The following is a 12,851-nucleotide window of genomic DNA, read 5'->3' as shown; positions in this document are numbered from 1 at the left end:
TAACTAGTAAAATTAAGCTAGTAACATATTACTTAAAAGTATTGCAATCATTTAAAACAAAAACACATACACAATACTGCAGCCATCACTAGTTCTTATTTGTACAAGTTTGAGAATCACGAGATTCTATAGGTTATGCTGCCACCTTGTGGAAAAGTAACGCAAGTACGCAATACAAATGTCTTAAAAATCATATGAACAAATACACCGCAGTGTATAGCATTTTGGAAGCCCCAATAATATAATTAAAATAGTCAAAGAAATACACATTCATTTTGTTCTGCAATTGCTGGTTTCAGACTGCTGCAGTTTTACAAGTATCTTTTACATCCATACCCACTGAAACTCCAGACATTTGGAAGCGCGCTCTATGCTTCTGTGATCGTAAGAATTCCTCTGGCTTCTGCCCACTTCTCCCGAGATCGCATCATTAGGTCACAAGGGGATCTTGCAATGATGTGATTCAGAGCACCGTGCCACCACCTCTCCAACCTGGACCTCTCTCACTCGTCTAAGCTCCAAACAAGTCACACTGTTGGCACATGGTAGGCCAAGATTTCCAGAGACACACAGAATACCACCTATTGGATTGCAGTGCAGCAGGTATGAACTGTAGTGCAGCTGCAGATTGGATATGCAGAAGCGTAATAGGGCAGGTCCAAGTGAAGCAGTGAAGTGGGCAGACAGCCAAGCAATGCAGCGCTGTGCAGAAAGGAGAACGGTTTATTTTAATGAGATAAACGAGTGGAGAGGGGACATGTTACATTGTATGGGCATTCCCACTATGTACAGACACACACGTTGCAGAGTTGCCAGAGAATGGTCTACCTCTACCTCTATAGTTTTAATAATACAAAAGCAGATCACGTGTACAGTACTCTGTTTAGAATTGGGTAGAAATTCCCTGGCCAGCCAATCACAAGGCATTTATAGGATGAAATGGAGTACGATTGGTTTAATACCGAATAAAAGTCCCACCTATAGTTATTTTGGAGCCGGTTGGCTGAAACATGCAGGTAGGTCATTTTATTGTATGAATATCAAAATGAAAAAGGAGCGTGTGTGGGGTAAACAAGGGCATTGATGATTGTTTATTTGTTATAATCAAGGTTTTAGGGACGTTCTATGGGACCACCAGGGTCTTTTTAGGGCTCCCCAGCTTATTAGCCACTGCTGGGGGTGGAAGGCACTGATGGGGGGGTTTTAGCCCCCCAATAAAGAAAGACTTCAGTACCGCAAATTCTCTGTTCATGTGGAAACCAACTCAGGCCATCGAGCAGAGGAAGAAAAAAACTACACAAGGCCTTGTGTCACATCTTTCAACCAAAAAGAGCAATATCATCTCAAGCAATAGGGATATATAATAGAAGCAGTCACATTGTTCCTTTATTGATTATCTATTTAGGCCATAAATAAGGTTATTTTAGAAAACTGGGAGCATTTACTTAAATGGCAGGCGATGTGCAGTGTGCCTTGTGAAGATCTGTACATACAGTAAGTAGAAGTCAGAGGGCAGTATTCAATGAGTTTTATGGCGATGCGCAGCGAATCCTGTTTAGGATTCGCTGCACAGTCGCCGTGTTCCGGAGCCTCGCTGTCCCCGTATTCAACGTCGCAGGGGCTCGCTGCCCCTGACGGCGATTCTTAACCCCTGCGGCGTCCCGCAGAGAGATGGATGTCTCCCTGCCTGCCCCAGAACGCATGTGGAGGGGAGGAGGGCTCCCTGGGACCCAGGCAGCACAAGCTGCGCCCCGGGAGAGCCAGCAGGGGACCGGGTATTCACTGCTCCTGATCGTGCATATGTAATGATCGGGAGCAGTGAATATATGAATATCTAATGAGCAGCTCCCGGCCCCCTGCTGGCTGTTATGTGTAAAAAAAATATATTTTTTTAAATTAAATATATATTCATGTGCTATAAAGCACATGAATAAAAATAGCATGCCCATTCACAGAATAAAATTCCTGATTTTTTGACCCCAAATGTAAAAAAACAAACAACTTTATTTTAAAAGTTCACATTACACTTCACCATGAAAAGATGGCGATTGGTACACGGCGAAATCCATTTAGAAAGACGGCGAGAAGTGCACGTTGAATAGGGTGATTCACTTTGACACAAAAAATCACCTTCCAACAGGAAAATAGCACAAATTCGCCATAAAACATGGCGAATTTGCCTCATTGAATACTGCCCAGAGTATGTTGGCTCTATACAATAGTGACAAATATTAATTTTCAATGAACTACTCTGACCTATTTTAGGGAACCACGCAGTAGCCAGAAAGGAAACCTGCAGCTGTACTGGTTCAGGAGGGGGCGGGGCTCATTTGATATACAACTATTTCTTTCAATTTTATATACAACTTTTTGTTTACATGTTTTGTTACAAACCAGTATAGAAGGGATGCAGTCAATTTACCAACGGTAAAAAGATCACCGATAAATACCTGACACGTTCAAAATGCCGACATAAGCAAAAAACCGACTTGAGTCTTTCATGATTTTGTTTTCTTTGAAACGGACTTCTTGTTACTTCACGATCCAAGTGGGCACAGAGTTGGATTACAATAGTGTGCCAAGCCATGCAGAGAGACACTTATACAGTGTCCATGTCGACTGACGCCCCACCCACCCAAAACAACATGTCAACTTTGTCATGTCGACATTATAACCGTCGGCATTTTGACCATATCAGCATAACACATGTTGGCATTTTGAACATGTCTGTATATTGACTGCCTGCCAATGCTGGTTGATATTTTAGAACGTCGGGAAATCGTACTGAAACGGTATAGAATATTTATTTTATTTACAGTTTGTTATATAGCGCAGCAGATTCCGTTGTGCTTTACAATTGAAGCCAATCATAGAACAAACTGGGTAACAACAGACAGAGGTAGAAGGGCCCAGCTGCAAGCTTACAATCTATAGGATGCCAGCGTGTATATTTGACCCCCATCATCACATGACTGCCGACAAATACCACTTCCTGTCAAAAAAACATTTCTGAACTACAATTAAACGTGTCCATTATTTGTGTATATGTTCTAATACCGTGCCAGAAACGAGTATGTGCTTCCAGACAGCGTGGGGATCATTACACCATGGACCCTCTTCCAGGTAACACCATCAACCGCTACTGCCTGTGGCTGGGAATGGTTGTAGGTATGAAAAAAAAAAAAAAAAAAACAGACAAGAAGGTTGAGCAGTGAATGCGTAGAAATCCCAGCATGCTCTACTCAATCATCTCCCAGCTCGGAAGCCGTGGTGTAAACAGATGGGCACTAGGGGGGTGGGGGGGATGCCATCAGTTTGTGGGTAGCATAGACTTGTAGAGCAACCTTTATACAAAGCCGTGGTGACTTCCCTGGTCCGCTTTTCTCCCAATGTGGTAGACAACGGTTTGAGTGACCCCGGCAGCATTCTATAGAACTGATTGGGGTTGCAGTCTCTAGGAGAACCCCTACTGTTTCTGCTCAAGTGATAAATCTCCTATTGAAAGCTGATGCTTGGTGAGAAGATGTATCGCCATTATTCCTGTACTGCTAATTAATCTTAAACTGTCATGTTGATGGGGGACCCTGCTAAGCTGGCTGACTTTCCGCATTCCTCCCCAAGCACCCCCCTACCCTCCTCTGCAGAAGGAGTAGGAAAAAAATAAAAGGAAATAAATAAAAAATGAAAAAGGTAAGGAAGCGGAAAGTTTCTGAGTACCTAATTAATGGGATGCCACTTGCAATTAAGCATCTCTCTTGTTAATTAGTTTGGTAATTTTCAAATATCTAAATTTATATTTTGTCTCGCACAATATAAGCTCCTTAGTGGATATAGACCAAACCGCTAAAAGCATGGTGAAGTGGTGTTCTAAGGTTACGGTATAAATGGTAGACGATGTCTAGGTCAACGGTCACTAGATCCATCACTTATGGTCTACAGTAATTAGGTTGATACGTTGAAATGGTCAACAGTGACAAAAGTTTATGGTCGACAGACATGAATGAGGTCGACACGCGGTTTTTCAAATTTTTTTGGGTGTCCATATTGACATGACACCATATAAGTGTACCGATGCGTTCGCCATGCTTCAGGCACGGTGCCTCGCCGCACTCAGCACATTATATTCCCACTCTATGCCCTCCTGGATAGTCAAGTATGAAAAATTACCTTTAAAAAAAAAAAAACCGTGAAAAACTCAACGTTTTTATGTTGACCATTTCAAGGTGTCAACCGTTAGTGATCAACTTAGACATTGGCCAGTATTCAATGCCTCGACGTAGTTTACAGCGAATCTGGCATTTATCCGGGCTAACGGCAAATTTTTCCGCTCAAAAAAAAAAATTATTCTCCCTATTCAATGGAGAAAATTTGCTGCAAGTGAACAGCGAATGTCTGCCGATTCGCCGGTGGTTTTCAGTCACATTCGCCGAGAGTGTATTCAATGCTCAAATGGAGAACTGCTTTCTCCAGCGATTTACAACATAATTCACCGTTTTGCCATCTTTTTTAGGTGAACTGGAATGTAATCTTTTAAAATAAAAGGGGATTTTATTTAATTTTTGGTGTCAAAAAATCTGATTTTTTTTTAATGTGAAGAGGCATGCTATTTTTATTCATGTGCTTGCAGCAAGCCCCTGAGGCGTTGAATGGGGGTGAGGGAGGTTTGTCAGCGAATGCACCAGCCCTCCGGAACCCGGCGATTGTGCAGCGAATCCAAACAGGATTCGCTGCACAGCACGAATTAGGTCATTGGATACCTGCCATTGTCTACCCAGTGACCTCGTAATGGTTTTAAAGGGAAAAGGCGTACTCACAGAACATTCAGGAACTAAAGATTTTTTTCCAAACAGTATGAAATCCTGGCGTATATTCTATTATATAGATAGCTATACATATATCCGGTCCCTAGTTTCCTAAAAGGAAATAGGTAACAGAGCAGCCAATCACTGGGACACCTCTGGTAGCACAACATGCAATGGTTTCAATTACTGTTCTATTATAAACTGCTTAGATTTAAAAGAAAAATCAATTGTTTAACCCTTTGAGTGCCAAGTGAATTTGTCAAAATATATGCAAAAAATTCCCAAGCAAACATTTTTTATTCATCATAATGACCTATAATATTTACCTTATATAGGAAATATCGTTATTTATTTTATTTATTTGAATTGATATAACAAATGTGAGCGACGCTGGCATTTTTACTGGATATTTTGTGCATCTCTCAGATTCTGGCACTCGAAGGGTTAAGATCAAAATGATACAACTGTGCTTTTTCTGTGCCGTGTTGCATATTGTGAACTTGGGTTGCAGTATGGGGGCCCAAATTATTATTTTGCACCTGAGCTCACAATCCATACTTCTGCCACTGGCTCTAATTAGAACGGTCTAAATGTGGAACATTTAGGAAGGTTGTGTGCATGTAATCTCGCTGCGGGAGTCTATGTCACAGGTAGGTGGGCAAATTCTAATGCCTGTCCATCAGCATGACTGGGACAGACATATCAAGCAGCAGGTCTGTAACGGTGTACACTTTGTACAGTGGCAGGTAGGGAGTTTGACTGGGGCCGTACACCTGTCAAACCGTAACGCAGGTGTCCTATAGTGAGCTCAGGGAGGACAGAAACCTCCTGTGGAGCAGAATGGCTCAGTGGCTTGTCCACCAATATAGATCAGGTGTGTACCCATCCTTACACTGGCTTCTTGTGTCTCCATATTGTTCACCCTTACCTACAAAGCCCAGTACTCTCAGACCCACTTCTGATCCTGACTGATCTTTGGTAACAACCTCTCACCTACGATTCTACTCCCACACAGCTACCAAACCACCACTGACCAGACTACTTCAGTCAGTCAAATACTCTCTGAAAACTGATCTCTGTATTATATCCCTTTTACACTATCAAGCTAGGTCGCACCTAGGACATTAGACCTGGGTCTAACCCAGGTGCAACCCAGCTTGTAATCCCCCCTTTTAAACAAACAACCCGACCCGGGGCCTGTGCTGGGAGATGATAGCACCTCCCAGCACAGGCTTTACCATTGCAGTGAACGGGTTCCATCGACCCGGGTTATCTTTTTACACTACATTGCGATCCAGGATGGACCAGTGTTCAACCCGAACTGTTTGGTGGGTTGAAATCACCATTTACATCGCCTGCAATCCCAGGTTTTGTCAGGCTGCCGTGCAAAAACCCAGCTTATTAGGGGTGGGCTAAAAGGGGAATTAGAGATGACCCTACTCTCTACCCTATTGCACCCTTACACCTGTCCCAATCACAACTTTATTCAGCTGCAAGCTCTTCCAATTACAACATAGGTTCCCTCATGAGCGTGGCCCTCCATACCTCTTGGTCCACGCTTGCATTTATTTTGCCCACCTTGTAGGTTCCAGGTCTATGTTCCCGGTTCTCGGACAGTTTTGAGACATTTTAAAGAGAGCAAATATAATTGTACTAATGTAGGAAACCTGGAACCACCATGACTGGAGACTGCACGGTGGCCCTACTATATGACTGGCTTTGGTAACCTGGGCCAAATGTGGCCGCTGTATGTATGGTCAAACCGTCCCACATGACAAATCATTAGAATTGTGAACAAACGAGTGTCTCACAGAGTAATGGGGACAATCCAATCCACAAGAGGAATCACACCATGCTACTTATATAAGGAGTGGCTTGCTTTGTAAACATAGCATTAAAGGCCTTCAAACACTTTTGCCCTTTTCCCATTGCTCAAATAACCCAGTTCCGACCCGGGTTGTTCCCAGGACGACATGCGGTGTGAAAGGGCCTGTTCAAATTACCTGGCTCAAACAACCAGCATTCCGACTCGGGTTAAAGGTTAATCCCGGGTCGGACCAGGAGTTGCTTTGCAGCATGTATGGGTAAACCCAGGTGGAGCGACTACTGCCTACTACCTGGTGCTCATATAGTGACACCGAGCGGATATAGTAAACAGACTAAAGTTGGGTACACACTAGGCGATATGCTGCCTGAGCTGGCGGATTGGAACGATACATCGTTCACCTCGATGTGCATATAGTGCAGTATGTATGTCTGAAATGTGCGTCCCACCTTAGTTTGCGATATCTGCTGGTCAACTCTGCGGCAGGGCCAACAGTAGAGCATGGGATATTGCAGCACTCCGTCGCCCCCTGCATCGACAAGTGTGTATGCTCTTGCCGATGCAGGGTCCCCTTTGCTTGTGGGATGGGCTGGGTACACACGTCGTCTAGTGTGTACCCAGCTTAATATTTTGCAATTACAATTTGACAGGTACACAAATTATACATTGAAAAACCCTAAAAAAAGGCACGGCCAATTCAATAAATCAGATATAACATTGCATTGCTGTCATAAGGTGAAATGACAGTAATGATCCCTCTGTTTATGTAGAAGTGACAGTCCTTACTGGGGACCGGGCACTTCGTTGCAATATATCAAAACAGCATGACACATAGGGGAGAAGAAATGTATCATCTGCATCACCTAGGAATTTAAAGTACATGGATTATGCACATAATTAATGGCAATTATGTAAGTGCCAGATAGGCATAAAGGTCTGCCAAAAACTAAATAAAACCATAATACTGTGATTTGGAGACCCTTGTCTCACTATCAGAGTGCTATATTTACTGTATTATGCACAATGACACAATTCTAGTTCTCCGAAAATGATATATCCGTACTGACACCACCACCTGAACCAATATATCACTAATACTATTGTCCTAGGTTTCTCCTCTCCTTTACCGCTTAACCACTCGACAGACTCGCGTTTAACCGCCTACCACACATTTTCACAGGCTCCTGTAAACCGGGCAATCACTCCCAACATTTCACCTTAGACTGCTCCCACTAAAGTGAACAATCATCCGCTTCTCCTGCACACACTTCAGTCCACTGTCTTTTGTACTGCAGCCATGTCACATCCTATGTATTCATCTACTCCTTCAGCATCTCAACCTCTGGCACATCAAGCTTTCTGCTCCCCCTATCAACTAAGGTTCATTAGCCTACTGCTATTTCCACTGTGCACCTTTCTCTTGGTGAACCATTTATTCAGCCTTACCAACACCCAACCTACCTCTCCTCCCCTGACTGCACTCCTTATTGTACTGTCCATGTGCTGGGTACAATAGGCCAACACTTATTATGTTCACAGTATGTTGCCGTGACCATAACGGCACTGGGATCTTCACATGGCTCTAATGCTACTTAGAGCCATTTCCATGTAAATGAGCTGGGAAGTGTTGTAATATTCTCATGGTGAAAATGCTCTAAGTAACACAGGACTTGTGTCGGGTGCTGGCACCGGAATTGTCATGTTAACATACTGAATGCAGAGATTCAACATGCTAACCGCTGGTGAATTTATGCGGCAGGCCACCCATATTTACAATATTACCAGTTGTCCCCCATTTTACTGCCATCTTCATTTTGGGGCCTCGGGACTGCTAATGTAACACAAACATCACTCCCTCCTCAATTTACTGACCAATGTGGCCCCTCCTCTCTCACTAGCTACTAAAATAAAAACATAATTTGTAATGAAAAAAAACAAAACACAACATCGCCCCAGGCCAATCAGGGCTCTCATGCAACTGAGCATGCTGTGACAGCCATCCACCCCCAAGCAAGTGTCACTCCCTATGCCAATATCTCACGTGCATCGTGGGTAGTCCACAACTGATGCGGACCATACACATATCTATCTATATATATATTAAAGGCTAACTACTCCTCACCTCTATTTTTTTACATTTTCTTATATAGCGCAGCATATTCCGTTGCGATTTACAATTGGAAACAACAGTGATTAAACCAACTGGGTATATACAAACAGACATGGAGGTAGGAGGGCCCTACTCGCAAGCTTACAATCTATAGGGATAATAGGAGGGATACATAAGGTTAGAATTCCATAGCATGGCAGTCCCATAAGATTACAAGACAGAACTGATGGTTGTGTGGGAGTCCTTAATATGAAAAGCTAGCCTGAAGAAGTGAGTTTTCATGGAACGCATGAAATTGAGGTGACCACTAGAGGCCACTCAGAACAAAGTGAAATACATTTTTGCAGGGACACTGATCTGCTTCAAACTTGCTGCATATGGAGAGAGGGCACTGTGAAGACGATTGGAGGTAGGAACAGATAGGGACCGGGGGTGGAGTGTTCATGGGCTAAAAATGGTCACAGCTCAAAGTGAAAGTACATTGCAGAAGCTGTCCTTGTCACAGGCTTTTAACCCATTGAGTGCCAAGTGAATGTGTCAAAATTGGTGTGAAAATTGACAAGCAAACTTTTTAATTCATCATAATGACCTGTAATGTTTACCTTATAAAGGAGATATAAACTTTTGGTACTTGTTTTCTAGCACGGCGCCCGTCGTGGGTCATCGCATGCCTTAACTTAAGGTATGCGATGCGACCGTCGTGATTTAACATTGAATGCATTGTATTCAATGTTAAATTCCTATGTAAAATCGGGTCCATTGTATGCCATTATAATGGCATACAATGCGACCGATGTGATGGACCTGATTTTACATAGGGAACAATGTTAAATGGCCCAATGGACCCGATTTTTGACTGTATACCCACCCTGATGGGTAATTTGTATGTAAAATGCCCCCCCCCCCCATTGTTAACGCCACCCCACGATGAACGCCAACCCGAAGCGTGGCGAGCGCAGCGAGCCCGCGAGGGGTGGCGGTACGCGTCCTCCGACCTTTTCATACCCCCACTATCCACGTCGGCGTGAATTTGATTTTATATAGTGTGGCAAGCGCAGCGAGCCTCCGAGCACGAATCGTGGCGAGCGCAGCGAGCCCCGCGAGGGGACGCGCAATACCTGTGAAGTAATGCGCGTGCGCTTGCCACGCTTCAGGCTCGGTGGCTCGCCACACCATATAAAATCAACTCCCCGCCGACGTGGATAGTGGGGGTATGAAAAGGTTGGAGGACACGTACCGCCGCCGCTCGCCACGCTTCGGGTTGGCATTCATCGTGGGGTGTCGTTAATAGGGGGGGGGGGCATTTGACCTATCAGGGTGGGGATACAATGAAAATTGGGGTCTGGGGGGCATTTAACATTGGGGCCAATGTAAAATCGGGTCTCCGGGACCATTTTACATTGGTTCCAATGTAAAAATCGCAACGATCGCATGCGATTGAAGCGATTTTTTAGGACACAATGGATACAATTTTTATCGCTGGCTCCGTGCTAGGAAACAAGTACCAAACTTTTTTTTTTTTTTTTTTTTTTACACATTTTTATATTTGAATTTATATAACAAATATGGGAGACGCTGACATTTTTAGCAGATATTTTGCATCTCACAGAGCTGTTGGCACTCATATTTTTGCACATCTCTCAGATCTTGGCACTGAAAGTGTTAACTAGTACTCACATATAGCACCTAAGCTAAACATATCCAAAACAGCTTCCCAGAGTCACCATCTCCCTTCAAATCCGACAGCCCACAATCATTTTCTCAGCTTTATATACCTTGGAGTCAACACACTGAATTATTTCTCACATTCCACCTTATTTCCTGCGTCAACCTCCTCGCCCATCTTATCCCTTATTAAATATTATAGCTGCAAAACGACCAAAACACTACAGTTCTGTTCTTCACCGAGGCACACTCCCTCTTCGCCACAGTGGTGTGCATTTGCCATTAGAAAATAAGCTCTATTACGAACATGGGCCTCCCTACGCGGTGTTCATGTTTGCACTTATTTGGTGTACACCTTGTAAGTCGCTGTTTTCAGGTGTGTTCAATTTTTATCACGGTCTGAGACATCCGTACTATTTGGTGATCTCACATTAGTGTGCGCCATGTGTAGAACACACAAAATGAGTGTTACCTCTTCCACATTTGAAGCAGTCTTTGCAGAGGTCTCCATGAAAATTAGGCCGTGTTCCCGGGCAAAGGCTTCCCCTTCTTCTTTTTTTACTTCTCTTCTTGATTCTAAGTCACTGTGGAAGAAAAAAAACATATCATGGAGAACTCACCGAATAGGATCCAGCAAATATGAGTTGTCCGCTTAAACATACATACTAATGGGGTGTAATACTTGCTTGCTACATTGGCGATGCTTAAATCCTAAATGAGTCACAAAGCAGTACAAAGCAAAGTGCCCTGGTATGTATAAGAAACCCTTAAAGAGAATAAAATGAATTTTGATGGAACATTGCTTTTATTGGTGACATAGGAAGTGGAACTCTCCGCTGTGAACACTAGCTGTCTACCGTCATGCAATCTTTCATCTCAATACCTCTAATGAGATCTGCGATGCGCAATTAGCAGGTACAGAAGCAGCAAAGGCAATGAGGGGAGATGATGGGGGCCGATCGCTTACTGAAGGTCATGATTTTTCCTGCCTGTTAGTTAAAGTTATGTGTTAATTAAAAAGAGTTTGCCTAATACATAAATAAGCAAAATAAAAAAAATTAAATAAAAAGAAAACACACAAATAAGCAAAATAAAAATAAATAAATAAAAAGAAAACACACACACTGAAAGAAGCAGTATCTATTACAAACCAAGATTATATCATTTCAAGCAGGGAACTAGCGTCATCAATTAGAAGAGTTATCCAAAATAAATGGGGACTTTTGAAGACATCATTTTGCCCAGCCACTACTAGACTGTTTATGCTGTATTCTATGATCTTTTTGAATAACCACACAAATACACTTTTCATTCCTGGAGTACAGAGCACAATGGGGGAGGGGGCAGATTACGCACAAATATAATTGTCCGGCCATATTTTTCACTTTTTTTTGTAAGAAACGTGATTAGGACATATTACCTAAGAGATCATCCTACAGGTGCAGATTCTTTGAGCCCAAGACTAGATTGGTACCGGTAATCTCCAACCCTAACCTCCGCAGCTCTATTATTTCCATGCGGTTTTAAGAGTAACAAGGATGTTTTTAACAAAACTCACAATTTCATGTTATAGCTTGTATAGATCCGCATTAATGGTGATGAGCGATAGGCCTTCACTTGCAGCCCCTGTTCCGATCTGCTTTGTCGTCATTGTTTATTTAAAGCATAGAACGTTTGCCTATTTAAGTGAGATTTAAGAGTAACCTGGAACCAGACAGCCACCCAATGCTCTATAATCTGAGATAACAAATGAATAGTATATTACAGAGAAATGGCATCTGCATAAGACACAAGGTACGGCCATGTTCACAGTCTCGCCACCACTAGTACATGCTTGTTGACTGCAGGTAACCATTTCACAATGGTGTGAATTATTGTTATTTGCCGGCACAATGGACAGATCTAGTTTGCAGCAGACCTTTCATGCATCTGCACAGACTTCTAGTTTCTTCTTGTGGTGTCTGCGGCATCACCAAATATCAAAGCCACCATTGGAACTAGAGGCAGACAGGATCAATTGAAAAACCATCACCATTAGGATGGAAACCTTAATGGTCCAGAATCATGGGTACCACAATCATGGGTAATGGGAATCTCAGTAAACACTGGCCTAAGGAGCACTCAAAGGCTTTCCCTCATGCTGGAAGCCTGAAGATGCACAGTATGTGCTAATGCTAAAGGCCTACCTTCCACTAGCACGATTTATGGATGGGAAACGCTGCTAACTCATCCAGCAGCTACCAGGAGGCTGAACCACATATGATACTTGAACATTTTAATTCCATTCATCACTTTTTTGTACATAGCTTTGGCTTCTTAGTTTTTACAATGGTGTGGCTGCTCTTTCTTGCTTATGCTGATTTTTGGGGTGCCGCACCCTAGTCCTAGATATAGCAATAGGGACCCCCAATACTCAGAGAAGCCTTGACTGACGGCTTGGGGGCTTACC

The 12,851-nt window shown here is 43.1% G+C and overlaps 1 protein-coding gene across 1 annotated transcript in view; it reads right to left on the bottom strand.

The window, feature by feature from the left end:
- The window catches only part of RAB2A (RAB2A, member RAS oncogene family), a 79,463-nt gene that overhangs the window by 25,893 nt on the left and 40,719 nt on the right, over window positions 1-12,851 (bottom strand). The window contains exon 6 of the mRNA XM_083187149.1: window positions 10,875-10,986. Within this exon, the coding sequence (XP_083043275.1) occupies window positions 10,875-10,986 (112 nt within the window). The remainder of the gene's footprint in view (window positions 1-10,874; window positions 10,987-12,851) is intronic.

This window comes from Crinia signifera, chromosome 5 (assembly GCF_055691185.1).
Source record: "Crinia signifera chromosome 5, ASM5569118v1, whole genome shotgun sequence".
Lineage (NCBI taxonomy): Eukaryota > Metazoa > Chordata > Amphibia > Anura > Myobatrachidae > Crinia > Crinia signifera.
Note: the sequence above shows the minus strand (reverse complement) of the source record. Positions and strands in the feature narration are given on the sequence as shown.